At 45.1% G+C, this 17,842-nt stretch overlaps 1 protein-coding gene across 1 annotated transcript; it reads right to left on the reverse strand.

Annotated features, from left to right (window-relative positions):
- Positions 1–3,668: 3,668 nt before the first annotated feature.
- On the reverse strand, positions 3,669–4,601 carry LOC136651976 (olfactory receptor 4D5-like). The gene has a single exon (XM_066628764.1). It carries the CDS (start codon positions 4,599–4,601, stop codon positions 3,669–3,671), a length of 933 nt encoding a protein of 310 aa, XP_066484861.1.
- Positions 4,602–17,842: the final 13,241 nt, after the last annotated feature.

Genomic DNA, 17,842 nt, shown 5'->3' on the forward strand with positions numbered 1-17,842 from the left:
CTTCCCTGCAATGTGCAAGTGGCTCCTCCCCCTCCCCTTGGGAGCCATGTGGGTAGGGGGAAACTGAGGCCAACGGCTCCCAAGGGGAGGGGGAGGAGCCACTTGCATGCTGCAGGAAGGCTCCCTGAAAAACTTAGTGCGTCACCCCCCTCTAGCTATGCCAGTGGCAGGTTGAACAGGCGAGCTACCCTGGTGGTGGGGGCCAGCAGTGCAGAACTAGGATCATTGTTGGGGAAAGAAGGGGAGCTAATTAGCTTAGAGTGGGCATAAATTCTCTAAGTGAAACTTGGACCGGGAATCTGGCAAAACACCCTCTCTTCTGCCCCTAATGGCTATCTTTAGGGTTTCTCCATGTGTGCATAATAGTGATAGGGTTCTCCCCTCTATAGTTTAAAAAGCAGGTGTGCAAATGTCGCGAGTTGCATTTCAACACCCCTCTTTTGGTTGTCGAGCCATTTCAAGTAAAAATTTATTTTCCCCATTTTTCTACGGTCCTTTCTCCAAGAAGCTCAGCGTGCTGGACAGGCTTCCTTCCCTCCTTTTGTCCTCATAACAACCCTGTGAGGTACCTGAGACTGCAGCTGGCCCAAGGTCACTAACTTTCATGCCTGAAATATATGGCTGTGCCATTAGTTTCAATACAGAATCCCAGCACATGATTTCTTCCCCCTTATATGTGCATGTTACATGCATTTTTTAAAAAAAATCACTGTCAGTAAAACCTTGCTCTGTGGACTGCTGGTGGAAAATGCTAGTGGCTGCCACTCACCAGGGTTCCTAGGACCACAATGGGACACTAGTGGCAAATTTGCCGCAGTCATTCCCAACCCTGAAAAATAGCCAAAAATATTTGGTGCAAAACAGGAGGTTTGTGTCAGTAACTTGGCTCTGCCACCTCCTCTGCCCCCTTGCAGACCCGATCTTTCCTCCACCCCTCCCCACATTCTGTGTGCCCCCTCCCCACATTCTCCCCACCCTGAGAATCCTCCTTGCCACCTGATGGAGATACCTACTGCCGGGTTCTTTTTTGCAGCACCCTGCTGGTGAAGAGGCCCTGGGCCGCCTGGTGCTGGCCTTTCCACTGGCTCAGTATGATCCCTGCTGGCAGCAAAATGCCTTATGGCACTCACAGGGTGGCAATTGCCAAGCAGCACTTGGGTTACCAGCACTGACCCGGCTTAGGCTCAGGATGCCCAAGCCTTTAAGAAAGCTCCTTCTCCCGCCTCCCCCATTTTTAAGGCAGTGAAGATAGACTTCAAATTGGATCACCAATATCTGGTAAAACCCCAGATGCTCACAGGATTTCCAGTGGCAGTGAGGTTAGGTTTCATTGGTTTGTACAGCTTTTGACCCCTGTCCTTGGGAAGCAGAAGCAACAATATAGGATGTTGTAAACCATGTTACTTATAGGCAGAGTGCTGTATTTGCACAATTTCTTCAGGTTACAGAATTCTGTTTTTCTAGGTGCAGAATTTGGATGGGATTATCTGGTTAGAGACCAAGGCAGGGCATGGGTGCCCTTTCCCTATCACCTACAGATGTTCTGCAGAGCCCTCTCCCTGGCTTCAGCAATTTCACTAGTTTTCACCTGCAATTTAGTTGCACCCGCAGCCTTTGAAAACAATGGTTGCAGGCTTAGTGAGTAAGGCTGCAATCTTTTGCATATTCTCCTGGGAGTAAGCTCCACTGAATACTTATTTACTTCTGAGAAGACATGCATAGGACTGTGCTGTATGAACTTCCAAAAAAATCACCCTAAACAAAATTGTTTTTGCAGGGTTCAGTGCTCCGGGGTTTAAAAAAACTGATATTTTTGGTGTGCTCAGTGGTACACCCTGTCCCAATTTCTATGTTCATATAATGATGAAATCACAGAATACACACAACCCCTAGCAGGAATAATACACTATAGGCATATACAGGTGCAACCTATTTATCCACAGATTTTTTATTGGCGAATTTGTCTCAAAGCAAATGGGGTGGGGGGAACTGAAAGTACACACACTTTTGCCTCCTTTGCCCTGTGCTGGCTTCTCAATCGATTTCCAGGCAGCCCAAAACACTGCAAAAAGGCTCCGCCTTGCACAGGCAGGGAAATAGCCCTGGAGCCATGCAAAGGCTCCTCTTTCAAAGGAAGAGTAACACTCTTGGAGCCCCTGAGCCAGCAAAGAGGCTAAAGAGGGGAAGGGGGGCAGAAAACCTCTGTAGCCAGAGCACAAGCAGCAAGGTGGAGCTCTCTCTCTCTCTCTCTCTCTCTCTCTCTCTCTCTCTCTCACACACACACACACACACACACACACACATGGGCAGGGGCAGTAGCAATAGAGGGGATTGCTTTAAAAAACCCAGGGAGTGTTTGCTGAATTCCCCCCCCCCCCCACTGAGATGGTGCAGGCTCTCCTGCTCCAGCCTACACAAAACAAAACAGCCCAGCAAGCAAAGCATGAGATTTAGGCTACAATCCAATCCACACTTTCCTGGGAGTAAGCCCCATTGACTGGAACGGGACTTACTTCTGAGTAGAAACACATAGGACTGGACTCTTAAAAGCTCAGCATCCTTAGTTTCCTTCCAGCCCCAAGTGTCAGGCTGCAGTGTATTTGCTTAACTCTATGGAATTTAGCACAACATGTTTTTTGTTAATTGCGACAAGTCATGGAATGGAACTAATGTGGATAAAAAGGCTCCACTTGTTGTGTCTTCCGATAACCCATCGATAACCCAGGATAGATTATAGAGAACAGTGGCATAGCTAGAGGGAGTGAAAAGCACTAAGTTTTGCAGGGAGCCCCACCGCAGCATGCAAGTGGCCCCTCCCACTCCCCTTTGGAGCCATTCCAGGCCCTTCCAAACTTAGTGCTTTGTACCCACTCTACATCACTGGTACAAAACAGCTGCTACCAACATATGGTCAAATGGCCTCCTTTGAATCCAATCACAGCGTTATAATAATAATTAAATATGGAGTTAGAAAACCTTTTTCCAATGTTATTGTGTTCCAATAATGGCAACTGTGGGGGGGGGGAGTGGTTCAGATTCCCCCCCCCCCCTTGTACAAATTTGGCCTCCAAGAGCCAAGGGAAATTTTCCTATATGGCAAGACTGCATAAAGTGATGTGGTATTGATGATGGCAATGAAGTTACTGCAAAATGAACAGAAGCTTATCCACCAATCACACAGATTCTGGGTGAGATCTGAAGGCAAGCTGTTTTGGATCTGATTAGTGACTAGATGGGAAATCTCCAAGAAAGCCCATGTATACTGCAATGCCTTGACCTTCCTAGAAGAAAGGCAGACACTAATGAAACGGAACTGATTCCTCTAAAAGCAGCAAATCTTAATTTAAACAGTAATGGACCTGCCCTACTATGGGGCAAAGGTCCATGATACCAGCCCCTGCACCATGTGGCCCCCCTGCTTACCCAGCACCATGGAGCCTCGTGCAACGTTTAGACCAACTGGGAAAACATTCTGAGACTTCCGCACGATCTTAAACAATACTTTCAGAAAACTGGAAGGCTTTACAAAGCTTCTCACAAGGTCTGGAGCACTGTGTGGAAGCAGCACTGGGGGCATTTGCTCCCTGCCACTGGATTTGCACATCATCTGTGTGAAACTGTGAACAACCCATAGTCATAATGAGCAATGAATATTGCATTGACTGGTGTCAAGGAGTTAATTTCACCTTTCTTCTCTTGAATTTTTCCAGGGCAGTGTGGAAATCTTTGTTCCTCAGAGTATAAATAAAAGGGTTCAAAATGGGAGTGATGACAGTGTAGAGGACAGAGACAGCTTTGTCTGTGGGGAAGCTGTGGAAGGGGTGCATGTAGATGTAGATGCAAGGTCCAAAAATCAGGGTCACCACTGTGATGTGGGAGATGCAAGTGCAGAGAGCCTTGCTCTGGCCTACTCCAGACCCTGCTCTAAGTTTGGCCAGGAGGATGGAGTATGACACAAGCAATACAACAAAGCACATCAAGGTCACCAGGCCGCTGTTGGACACCATGAGCAATTCCACCACAAAGGTATTGGTGCATGCCAGTTTGACCACCTGGGGCACATCACAGTAGAAATTATCTAGCTTATTGGGACCACAGAAGGGCAGCCTCATGATGATGCTCACTTGCACAATGGAGTGGATGAAGCCCCCAATCCAGGAGGCCCACAACAGCCCACCACACACGGCCCTGCTCATGATGACTACATAGCGCAATGGGTGGAAGATGGCGACATAGCGGTCATAGGCCATGATGGTGAGAAGGAAGATCTTGATGCCCCCAATCAAGTGGAAGAAGAAGATCTGAGAAAGGCACACGCCATAAGTGATGGTGTTGACCCTGGCCAGGAAACCAATCAGCATCTTTGGAGCTGTGATGGTGGAGTAGCAGAAATCCAGAAAGGAGAGATTCCCCAATAGGAAGTACATAGGAGTATGGAGGACAGGCTCACGTGTCACCAGGGCCACTATGAAAAGGTTGCCAAGTACAGTTGCACTATACACAGCCAAGAACACAGCAAACAAGAGCAACTTCACCTCTGGCTCCTTGGCCAGTCCCAGGAAAATGAATTCCGCCACCATAGTGTGGTTCTCTCTGTCCATTGTTCGCTTAGGCCTCACTGATGGATGCTGGAAGAAGATTTACCCATGGAATGGGAGCAGACACTGGAAAGAAAACACATTTTCTTTTTCTACATCTCCAAATGATCCTGTGGGAATTAAAACAAACACACACAACACACACAAACCCCCTCTAGCCACAACACTGAAATCAGCCTCCCTACTGCCTTATTTAGCAATTTAACTGTTATATAGAAGTAAGCATGCACACTGCTCCCCCCTCCCCCCAATTTAGTTATATAAAACTGACATTCACAGTAACTGTTCTTGATGATCTGTCTCCCCAAATCACCTGGAGTTCAAGAAAATGACATCCAGAAACCTAACCTATCAGCTGCCTCAAGCGTAATGTCACAGAGAAATTCAGAAATAACTATAATAGGTAGAGGCATTAGTGATACAAAGTAGGTCAGTCATTCAACTGACTTCAAGATAAGGTCCTAAATAGTTAACTCTGTTTTGTTAAAATGGAGAAAAACAAGTAAAATAGGAACCAAAAGGGACTTAGGAAATCATAATTTCCAATTGAATTCCAATCTATTGCCATTTAATCAATTCATTCATTCACAGGCAGGGAGTTAATTGACTACCTGCAATTGACTGATGATGCAGTCCTATACATGTCTACTCAGATGTAAGTGCCATTGCGCTCAGTGGGTCTTACTCTCTGGAAAGTGTAGATAGGATTGCAGCCCAAAAAGTATTTTAACAGTTGACTGGACAGTTAGATTAGATGGATGGCTTAACTGGAAATTCAGAGGTCTCCCTGTTTCTGGTCACATCTGTCTGTCAAGCTTTTGAAATCACAGGCAACATTAAAAAAAATAATCACTGCTATTTTTCTTTGGCTGATCACTTCACCTTGCTGTGTTTATTTTGCGCTGATCAGTGTCCATTTAAATATACCCATTACCTTACAGATTAACTTCAGTCATGTGTGATCTTCTGTCCTTGAGGATGCCCATCAGTGTCTTAATTTAAATTTGCAAAGCAAAGTGCACATCCATGCTCTCTTAACATTAATTCTTCTGCAGTAGGGCTTAAGGAGTACACGGAACTTGAAAAATGCCTTGCTAGATTAGATTCAAGTTCCTCTAGTCAAATTTTCTTTGCAAGATTTCAGCCTCCAGCATGTTTCATCAAAAGATCTTCCTCTTGCATTATAGCCATTTGCCTTCACAGAAGTAGTGGTGGACTTCTGTCTAACTTCCACCATCCCAAACAAAAGCATAGAACAGTATAGTCATACCTCCCAAGGTTGCATCCAGTCTAGGCACACAGAGACTGCACTGCCGCCAGGGTTTGTCAGCAGGATGATATATCAGATCTGAGGCTGGAAGAGGAAGGGGCAAAAAACAGTGAATGAATCAATGGTTCTTGATAAACTGGTGATATGATGCTCTTAGGCTGTGCTGCAAAGGGAGTTATTAAAAGCCATTTCTGCCCAATGCATATATGCAACAGGGATCAAATGTGTACGCCTGTGTGCTGGGCATAAATGGGTTAAAATGTGATGACTCACTGCTCATCTGTAGTGGAAAGTGGACTAAACCTCCAGAGCACAGGGAGTGAGTGTTGACATTCCAACATTGCTTGTGGAGAGGATGCAGAAATTAGGATATGGGGAAGTTGATGTGTCTACGATGAATATATAAATCAATTTCATAGCTGTTAAACCACCTTATCTCCTAAGCAGAGAACTTTAGGTGCTATAAAGCCCCATGAAGGGATAATTCGAATGTGTCATGAATAAAGAATTCTTACTAGCTTCTCAGTGGATCAGTATCCACTGAAAATCCACTGAGTATCCAGTTCCAGAATTTGACAAGCCAGGAATAATTCAAGTGTCTTTCAAGGTTTTTTCTTCCAGCGTACAAGATGAGAACAAAAAATATATTACGTATTTTACAGGAAAGATTGCACAGTGCAAGCCCACGTATGCGCGCAAATACTTTGCTCATGCGCATCATTGGATCCCACCAGTCTGCACTGATGGGTGATTTAAGAGGCTCCTTGTGGAAGCCAAGTTACCCTGAAGCAGGGGTCTCCAAACTTTTTGGCCAGAGGGCCTCATCAAATATCTGGCATGGTGTTGGGGCCAGAAAAAAATTTAAATATAAAATTTATATAAATAAGATGGAACTTAGATGAGTGAATAAATGAATGAACGGGCTCATTCATTCAAACTCTCTAGCCCTTAGAACACCCTGCAGATGCAACCAGAGCACAGTTCCAGTCATGTTCGGCCAAGTGGGCCAGAGACTTTCAGGCTGGCCACGGGCCGGATAGAAGCTCATCGTGGGCCATATCTGGCCCCCGGGCCGGGGTTTGGAAATCCCTGCCCTAAAGGGTGAATGTGTACATAGGTACCCAATCACTAAGAGACTGCTACATAAACTGCTTATACACCTGAGTGCAAAAAGAAACAACCGCCCCATCGGAATTCCAGCACCATGGACAGAGCTTTCTCTCTCACTTTGAACACCTTGGCTATCAATGGAGGTAGTTCCCATTTAGGCAGGGTGACTAGATGTCCTAACTGCAAAAGAGGACAAGATACCCCCAAAATGTAGGACATCCAAAAATGTAGGACATGACAAAATAAAAGCTAAAAACACTCATTGACCTCATGTGGTTAATTTAAACACTGTATTACTTATTATTAAATTTAAAACTATATTACATATAATTTATTCCATATATGGCACAAGCCTAAACAGGTCTACTCAGAAGTACGTCCTATTGTGTTCAATGGGGCTTACTCTCAGGAAAGTGTGGTTAGGATTGCAGCCATAATTTATTAATTCCAAGAAGGCTCTGTGTTACCTGCTCACAGGGAAAAGAAGGGCATTAAAGATTTTCCAGGACATGAAGCTAAAAAGGAGGACATGTCCTGGAAAAAGAGGACATCTGGTCTGTAGTGACATCATGGAAGATATTACATCATGGAGGAGATAGGGTGTGGTGTCCACAGTGCCCCTTGCTCTAAGTAAATGCAGGGTTAAAGCCCAGGTGGTGGCTGGAGGTATGCTGCACAGCTGCAGCCACTAGAGGCTAAAGTGAACCTGCCAGCATATAAACAACACCTGGAGGAACTAGTGGTGTGGGTTGTAGGAGGAGTGAATGTTTGGAGGACAGGAGCAGACTGTGACCTGGCATATCATTTCTGGACTCTGATTTGGCACCTTGCATTGACTAACTGGCTTACCTGGAGTCTGACCTTGGACTGTGACCCAGCGTATTGACTTTGGACTCTGATTTGGCAACTTTTGTTGATTGGACTGGGAACTGACTCTGGCTTTTGCTTGCTGTACTGGTGAGTCAACCAAGGGAAACTAATCAGCCTTAAGCAGGTATGAGGCCCAGTGGGGAGGAGCTGTGACAAGACATGGTCACCTTGCATTTAGGTGCCTCTATTATGGAATGCTAGCCTCAGGAAGCCTCACAACATTGCTGACTGATGTAAAGACCTTAACATTTGTTGCAACCTTCTAGATGTTTAGACTGACCAGTTGCTGGCTTTCAACTTGCTTTCTATGCAGAGGCTCTGCATGCTGCTTTTTGAAATGGCCATTGTTTTGCTGTCCTTGAAATCTTTTGGTTTTTGTTTTTTAAAATCCTTGTCAGACATTTGAAAGCCTTTGGACTAACCACACAAAATAAGCAAAATAATTAGTATTGGCAACCTTCAGTCTCGAAAGACTATGGTATCGTGCTCTGAAAGGTGGTTCTGGAACAGCGTCTAGTGTGGCTGAAAAGGCCGATTTGGGAGTGACAATCCCTTCCACACTGGGAGCAAGTGCAGTCTGTCCCTGGTCTGTCTCCCTGGCTATGGGCCTTCCTTCTTTGTCTCAGACTGTTGGCCAAGTGTCTCTTCAAACTGGGAAAGGCCATGCTGCACAGCCTGCCTCCAAGCGGGCCGCTCACAGGCCAGGGTTTCCCACTTGCTGAGGTCCATTCCTAAGGCCTTCAGATCCCTCTTGCAGATGTCCTTGTATCGCAGCTGTGGTCTACCTGTAGGGCGCTTTCCTTGCACGAGTTCTCCATAGAGGAGATCCTTTGGGATCCAGCCATCATCCATTCTCATGACATGACCGAGCCAACGCAAGCGTCTCTGTTTCAGCAGTGCATACATGCTAGGGATTCCAGCACGTTCCAAGACTGTGTTGTTAGGAACTTTGTCCTGCCAGGTGATGCCGAGAATGCGTTGGAGGCAGCGCATGTGGAAAGCGTTCAGTTTCCTCTCCTGTTGTGAGCGTAGAGTCCATGACTCGCTGCAGTACAGAAGTGTACTCAGGACACAAGCTCTGTAGACCTGGATCTTGGTATGTTCCGTCAGCTTCTTGTTGGACCAGACTCTCTTTGTGCAAAATAATTATGATGGTGATAATAGTAGAATTAATAAAGATATCAACTTGAATTACTGCCAATTATCAGTAGGGCCTGCTTAGCATAGCTAGAGCTCAAAAGGAGTGAGATGGCTGCTAAAACCCTCTCTGTTTCTTTGGACAGTTGTAGGGCAATTCCACCTGAGCAACTCTTGGCTTCATGGTTGCCATACAAAAAAATGTAGGGAAGATATTGCGGCTATCAAATGCTGAATGTTCCTGCCTGAATCAATAAGTATCAGAGTTGTACTTGGCTGAAAAATGGTTAATGCAATCGTTCAAACCAACAGCAGATGGCACTGAGACAGTGCAGACTCTCATATGTTCTTTAGCTCTGTGGTTAGACTGGAATTTTTAAAGCAGCAGGTGGTATCATTTGCTGTCCCACCAGGTTCCAGAAGATCTAGGACATGTCTTTGCATGCATGTGTTCATTGCAAAAAGCACATTTGTCCAGGGAAAACTATGAGGGAGAATCTTTGCATGTTAAATTAGTCAACGGGCAGCCCAATCCTTAGTTGCATGTGGAGCTGCCCTGGCACCTAAATGGCTACCACAGCATCCTGAGTGTGCTGAACAGTCGGTGGCAGCTCTTTGGGAGAAGGGGACATTTGTCCACTTCCCCTGAGAAAGGGAAGTCATCCCTCAGTGGAGCTACTCAATTCTGCGGTGGCTGTTTAGCTGGCTCAGAATCAAGAAGCCCCCGTGTCAGGCTGTGAGGGCTCTGGATCTGGTGAAGTGCTCACCATTGATGAGCCAGCGCACAAAGATCTGAATCGAACCCTGAGGCCCTGATTTTATTAGGGCCTTGTGCCAGAACTAGTGTTTCTGCAGTGCAACATCCTTTATGGTGATGAAAAAGCCAGGCTACTGTGGGATGCTGCCAGGCCACTGCCACAAATGATAAGAGGTTTGATGTATATGGAAATGGCTCCAGGAGGCTCCAAAAAGGCTGGTAAGTTGGCAGCAGGGACAATCCACGGGCAGGGAGAGAAGTAGGGCATGTAGGGGAGGAACCAGGGTTGTGTTGGGGGAGGGAGGGGGTGGATTCAGCAGCAGTTGTGCACATCAGAATTTATATTCCACTTTTCTGCCTACCCCACCCTTCTGGCTCTCCTCAGACTTGGGCCAGCAAGGTCCTAGGCTGGCCTAGGTTTGAGGAGACCCATAGGTGATCAGACAGGCTAATTTCTTACCCCTTGCAGGCTGTCCAATGGCCACCCCCCACCCACCAAAGCATGCAATATGTGTTTTATCAGCACGAATACTATGATGTGGTCGGGGATAGGGTTGGGCAGTTAGCCTAGAGAGAGTTACTGGTTTCTTGCTCAGTTGAGTGATGGTGGGCCAACTGCTTTCTCTTAGCCTAGTCAACATTTGAGGGTTGTTATGAAGATAAAAGGGGAAAGGAACCATGTTCACCATCCTGAGGAAAAGTGGGGTAGAAATTAAATAAATGACATGCAGCGACTTTTGCTGACAGAAGCTCTTCATCCATGGGGGAATAAATACTTGGAAAAAGCACACAAGCCCTCAAAAGTTCTGCTGTTTACAAGAACTTCAAAACCAGTCTCATAATTACCCCTTTGGGGATTGAGCAGCAGTCAGCAGTGTCCAGGATGTGGATGTCTTTGCCAGCCTTAGGAAGAGGCTTTGAATACAGAGGGTAAAATCCAAGGACCTCAGATTGCTAGAAGATTATATCAAGGGAAACATGAGAGGCTCTCTTAATTTTCAGATCTTTTCAAAATTTTCAGTAATTTTCAAAATACAAGATCTTGGGAAGCAGGGAATGAGTATTGGTACGAGTGTTTTCATTCAAATCCCCTATTTGTATAGTTGCATTGAGAAACTTATTTACATTTGCAACCACAGTTCCCTCATTTTCATAAGAGCATCATTCTGGACCCCACCATATCCCTCCCTCTGTTTCCTTTTGCACTGGATTTCTTGCATCTCTCTCTCCCATCATTTTGACCATTCTTGAAAGATCACAGAGAATGAAGGGTTACTGAGCAGTGAAGCTTTGATCACTGAGATGGAAGGTGCTAGCCCAAAATCTCCTTTGAGTGTGAATTGCAACAACTGTGAGTATTGCAGTTCTTTCTATTTCTGTGTAGACTTCTAAATCTGCTCCTTTTCTTTCCTTGGTTAAGTCTCTATTTGCAGCTACAGGTTGTTTCAAAATCTAAATTCATATATATGTTTGACTGTGACTCATTAAGGGTGCTACTGTCATTGCTACTTGTGTAAATGGAATAATTATCACATTTTGGGTTCCCCATTTTGCAACACTTGGGCAGCCCAATTCTACCTCTGCCCTGAGCCAGCACAAGTCCCTTGTGCCAGCTCCTGACTGTCATGAACATGCCATAAAGCATGTTTGCCACTACTCGGGAGCAGGCTGGGCTAGTGCACCAAAGTGCTCTGACCCAGCAGAGCCAGAGCTGTGCTGGGACAGGGTGAGTTTGTGCCGGCCTGGGTAGGCCAGCATAGGGGGTAGGAGAAGACGGAGGAACAGAGGCAGGGGGGCATTCCAGTGCAGGGGGAGAGTGGTCTGTGGGGAGGCTCAGGCCCTGGAGGGGGGGTGGGGCTGGCTGTGGCAGCGCAGGCTAGATCCCAACCCCTGGCTGTGGCCTGAGCGGTGTAACTCAGACTGCTCGGATTTGCGCCCATGAAATAATGCGCTCAGTTCCAAGAAACTCCCATAGGGCAGCCTGTGGCGTGGCTTGGAGAAAGGGGACTAAGGGCACAATCATAACCAACTTTCCAGCATTGAGGTAAGGGCAATATGGCTCTAAGGTAAGAGAACAAATGTTCCCTTACCTTGAGGAGGCCTCCTTGATGCAGCAAATGCCCCAATTGCGCAGCTGTGTCAGTGCTGAAAAATTGGTTAGGATTTATGCCTAAAATCCCTTTGAGTTACACCCTGGGCCACACCAAACCTGCACTGAATACAGCATAGGCTAGTAGGCCTGCTTGTTTCAGTAGGTTAGGATTGTACCCAAGTGGTTTTCATTAAAAAAAAAAAAGGAGAGATTAAAATGATATGATGAATTGCAACAGCTAAAAAAAGAACAGAACATTACCAGACAATTAATCAAAGTATGGAAAGCACTTTATAAAAATTAAAAAATTTTGCGCTATAGATATTGGGTGCAATCCTAACCAGGTCTACTCTGAAGTAAGTCCTATTTTGTTCAATGGGGCTTACTCTCAGGAAAATGTGGTTAGGATTGCAGCTGAAAAAGATTTATTTAAAATTTTACTGTTAATACCAGCGCATATTTACAATACTTTAAAATCAGGCCGTATCTCTCCAAAAATTCTGATATACAAATTGCTCAATGCAACATCGATTCCACATAGTAACACTGAAAAAGGAATGTAACAGAGTGCCAAATATACAGTATGGACAGCATTTAAAGTTAGAGTCATTTCATTTTGTCTCTCTGCTTTTACACCTACAAAAGCTGTTAGTTTTGTCATTGTCTAATATTTCCACCTTCCTCCCACCCACTCATTGATAGTAATAAGTCTCCAGTATTTTGCATGGAATATTCAGGCAGCTGAAAAAATGTATGCAAAATATTCCCCCCTTTCAAATGTATAGTAAAAGATAATCTAAATTGTTTGTTCAGATGAGATTTTAATTTCGATGGACAGAGAAGCCTATATGATACATAGGTATACAATTAAAAAACACAGTGTAAATTCTGTATAAATATAATTACGAGCCTTTATATAAGGAATTTAATTTGTTAATAAAGCAATGTGAAAATTCAAAGCTTTCATTTCCTGATGCAATATCAATAATAGATTATCTCTACTTTTTTGTTTCTGTATTTACCGCTCACAACTGAGTATCCCCAAATTAAACATTCAAAGAATGTTAATGAAATGTGTCTTGACCAAAGCAAACAAAAACACTAGCAGCCTAAGCCTAACCCTTGATGGAACAGGCAGGCCAGCTGGCTTGCCCCATATCCAGAGCAGGGTTGGGGTTGCCTATGGGGTTGCCTATGGCTCCCCCTGCCCTGGAATGCCCCCTCCTGGGCCCAGCCATCCCCAAGCCTCTGCGTTAGTCTGACATGGTTGCGTGAACCTACCCTTGCGCCAGCTCTGCAAGGCCCTTGTTGGCCTCCAAAGGGCAGTGGATGGATGTGTGCCAGCCTTCCTCCTCTCCTCGTGACGCAAAAGTGCTTTGCAGCACTTTGGGGACCCCTCCGGGTTGGCACAAGGAATTTGCACCGGCCCAAGGGCTGATTGGGATTGGGCCCTACACATTTTTAGACTCCGTTTAGACTCAGTTCTCCAGTACTTTATGATGAGAGAAAGCAACAGATCTACTTGTTCTGAGCATAAAATTATTATTGCATGGAAAGCAAGCAATTGCTACAGATATTGAAGAGAATCTTTTTGCACAGTTGAACTCTCTTATGCTGAAATTAAAAATCGGTTACATGGGATGACTCTCCCTGGAATGAATAGTTTCAAGGTAGGACACAGCCTAAATCCATATTTTTTCTGCCTTCAGAACTCCAGTAATGAAGAAGAGCAAATCCTTGTGGAATATGCAAATGTCCTGATCAGACCAGAGGTATGTGTCATACTTCATTTATATCCCATTCTTCCTCCAAGGGGCTCAGGCAGCATGCATGTTCCTCCTTTTTTCCTCACAACAATCCTGTGAGATAGGCTGAATTGAGACAGTTTGACTGGACATGGTCACCCAGTGATCTTCATGGCTGAGTAATGGTTTGAACCCAAGTCTCCCCAATCTCTGCACAACACTCTGGCTACTGCATCACGATGTCTTCATAGCCCTGAACTGTCCAGCCCTGCAACTTGCAGTATTTTTAAGTGCAATAGTAGAGCGGAACTTGGGAACTTCATGCAAAACCAGCACTCTACTACTGAATTACAGCCTGTCCTCAGTTGTCACTGCTATGCTAGTTACTGTGGGAGGTATTAGCTAAGAACCCAGTCCTATCCAACTATTGGCTGCTGATGCAACTGGGTCACTATGGTGTGCACAGCATCCTGTGGTGGTGGTGGGGCAGCAGTCATGGAGGTCTACTCAATGTAAGGGAATGTTTGTTGCTTCACCTTGTGGCTGCATTGTGGCTGCACCATCACTGGATTGTTGGATAGGATTGGGCTCTTAGTGTATGCCAGAAATCCACACTTATTCCACTTATGTCCAGCAGAAGCCAATTGCAGGGCCTGCAGATTAACAGTGTTCCATTTGTTTCTGTGCCTTGAACCAGCCATCAAGATGAATGGGTCTACTATTACAGAGTTTGTCTTCCTGGACTTCTCCTGCTCTCGCTGTGCTCAGTTCATCCTTTTAACTCTGGTCTTGACCTGCTACATCACCATCCTTGTAGGAAACTTACTAATCATGGTAACTGTGTGGTCTGAGCCCAGGCTCTTTCAGTGCCCCATGTATTTGTTTCTTGTCAATCTGTCCCTCCTCGATATGTCATTGGGCTCTGTAGCAACCCCCAAACTAGCAACTGACCTATTGAACCGTGGTGGAACTATTTCCTTTAGCGGTTGCATGGCCCAGATATTTGGTCTCCACTTCTTTGGAGGTGCAGAAATGTTCCTCCTCACTGTCATGGGCTATGATGGCTATGTGGCCATCTGCCACCCACTGAGATACACAACCATCATGAACCGACAATGTTGCTTCAGTCTCATCGTATTTTGTTGGATGGGAGCACTTATTCACAGTGTTTTTCAGACAGTGGTGATGTCTCAGCTACCATATTGTGGAGTGAATGTGTTGGATAATTTCTTCTGTGACGTCCCACAGGTAATCAAGCTGTCCTGTTCAGAAACCTATGTTGCTAAGATACTCATGGTAGTCAGTGATGGCCTAGTAACTCCACCTTGCTTTCTGACCTTGCTGCTTTCATATGCCACCATCCTGGCCACCCTCTGTGGCCATTTTGGGAAGGGTGGTAGGAAGGCTCTGTCCACTTGTGGCTCGCACCTCACAGTGGTTGGCCTCTTCTATGGGCCCATTGTTTTTGTGTAGCTGAAGACCTCCTCCAGCTCCCAAGTGGACAAAATGGCCTCCATGTTCTACATGGTAGTCACGCCTGCTTTCAATCAAAGAGGTGAAGGAATCCATGAGGAAATTGAAAAACAAGTGTAGACACCTCCTGTTTCCTCAGTGCAAGATTTCCTTTCCCTATCAATTACATTGTTGTATACGTGAGCCCTAAACTTCAATGGATTATTTGCACTTTCTGCAGCAACTCAAGCACAAGCTGATCTCACAGATAAGTTGAGAGCAGATTTTGAGCAAAACTAATGGCATTTCCTATGACCATTGGATAAGTCAGGTGGGGGGGGGTTTAAACTTAGAGTGGGTGTCTGACTATAATTTTGTCTGATTTTACCCAAAGCCAGATCCTGAAAAATAACCTATCAGTAATTGTTACCTAAGAATTGTATAGTCTCTAATTTAATAAAAATATAGTAAAAGATCATATAATAATAATAAATAATAATAAAACTTTATTTTTATCCCGCCCTTCTCCCTAACGGGACCCAGGGCGGCTAACAACATATTAAAAAACAATAGAATTTAAAAAACATTAATACAAACAGATAAAAACATTTAAAAACACACTACAGGGCCATAAAAACAGTAGTCAGATTAAAAGAGTAAAAGAGCAGATCACCGAGGAATCAAGCCTGTAAAACTAAAAGATGTATAAAAAGTTAAGAAGGCCAGAAATCAGAAGGCTTGTTTAAACAACAGTGTTTTCAGGCCTCGCCGAAAGCTCTCAAGAGAGGGAGCCATTCTCAAGTCAAGGGGAAGGGAGTTCCATAATGTTGGTGCCACTACCGAGAAGGCCCTATTTCTTGCAGCCACCCCCCGGACCTCCTTGGGTGGCGGCACTTGCAAAAAGGCCTTCTCTGATGACCTGAGATGGCGAGCCTGATTGTACGGGAGTAGGTGGTCTCTAAGATATCCTGGCCCAGAGCAGTATAGGGCTTTAAAGGTCAAAAAAATATGATACATTTTTATTAACTTTTTTAATTCTTGTCTTCGCAACCTTTTTCTAAACACTATCAGAATAAGTGCACTATAAACATACCAGTAGGACCATTAATCTAATCCTTTAAGGTGCCTAGTGTGTCAAGGCAGAGGCTCAACATATACAACTTATAACACATAACTGGGAGTGTGCAATTCAATTCACAGTGGAGAGACAAGCAACAAGCAGTGAGCATGAGCAAGCTCGCTACACATAGTTGCAACCTGATTTACTCAGAAGTAGACCCATTGCTTTCCATCAGTGTTCTTCTCAAGTAATGGTTCATTGCATTGTAGCTTTGGACTTTGTTTCAGATGGAAATGACAATTACATTCTGGTAGGTGTGTCTACTCAGAAGTAAGTCTCATTGTGCTCAATGGGGCTTGCTCCTGGAAAAGGGTGCATAGCCTTGCAGCCTGAGAGCCCAAGCCTATGCATGTCTACTCAGAAGTAAGTTCCATTGTGTTCAATGGGGCTTACTCCCGGGAAAGTGTCTTATCCTTGCAGCCTGAGTAGACAGGCTGAGGAGGGGCTCTGAGGCTGCAGTCCTCTCCACACCTTCCTGGGAGGAAGCCCCACTGCTTCTAGTGGGACTGACTTCTGAGTAGACAGGCAGAGGAAGGGGTCTGAGGCTGCAGTCCTCTCCACACTTTCCTGGGAGGAAGCCCCACTGCCTCTACTGGGACTGACTATTGAGTAGACAGACAGAGGAAGGGGTCTGAGGCTGCAGTGCTCTCCACACTTTCCTGGGAGGAAGCCCCACTGCCTCTGATGGGACTGACTTCTGAGTAGACAGGCACAGGATTGGGCCCTGAGGCTGCCATCCTATCCACAGTAAGCCCCATTCACTAAAGTAGACTTCTGAGTAGACATGCATAGGATTGGGCTCTTAGGCCAAAATCCTAGGCACTTTCCTGGGAGTAAGCTCCATTGACTAGAACGAGACTTATTTCAGAGTAGACATACCTAGGATTGGGCTCTTAATCCTGGCAGAGATATATAGCTGCACCCATTTTCACATGTTAAGGGCAGGTGAAAAGGGATTCTACATGTGTACAACATGCTGTCCAGCCTTGCCAGAGATCCTCCTCATCCTTCCCCCACAAGCATGCCCTCCACCAGTCAGCATTTGCAGCTCCTTTCCAGCAATGCACAGCAGCTGCTCAGGGCAGCAGAGAACATACAATTGCATGCCAAGTGCCTTCCCAAAGACACATAGTATTCTGACACCTGAATTAAACCATATTTAATTGCTTGTTTGCAAACATAGCTGTTTCTATGTGCACCTAAGGACCCCAGTCATGTAAGAATTCCTTTTTTGTTCTTACTCCCACAGTTGCTTAGAGTAATTTTACTACATGGAACTCATGTAAGCCATTTTTCGGAATCCATTCACTGCTTCCTTTCCTTGAAGTAGTGCCATACTACAAGTGCACCTGTACAGTATTTTTCCCCATGTGTAGAAAAAGTAGCTAGGGGGAAGGGGAGGTGGAGATTGACAGCCCAATCCTATGCATGTCTACTCAGAAGAAAGTTCATCTTTAGGGGGGAAGCACATAAAAAATATTTTATTTCTCCAATAAAAAATGGTTTAAAAATAAATAAATAAAAGATTAACAAGTTGTGAGTTCCTGCACTTTATTTATTTATTTATATGTGTGTGTGTGTGTGTGTGTGTGTGTATAATTTACAAAAAATGCATTGTCAAAAGCTATAGCCAAAAAAACACAAAACACCACTGTATGGGAAGAGGTCCATCTGCGGGGTGATGCACTGGC

Source organism: Tiliqua scincoides, chromosome 5 (genome assembly GCF_035046505.1).
Source record: "Tiliqua scincoides isolate rTilSci1 chromosome 5, rTilSci1.hap2, whole genome shotgun sequence".
Taxonomy (NCBI): Eukaryota; Metazoa; Chordata; class Lepidosauria; order Squamata; family Scincidae; genus Tiliqua; species Tiliqua scincoides.

What these genes read in the sequence shown, in the direction of transcription:
- LOC136651976 (XM_066628764.1), bottom strand. Translation starts at nt 4,601, where the DNA reads ATGGACAGAGAGAACCACACTATGGTGGCGGAATTCATTTTCCTGGGA.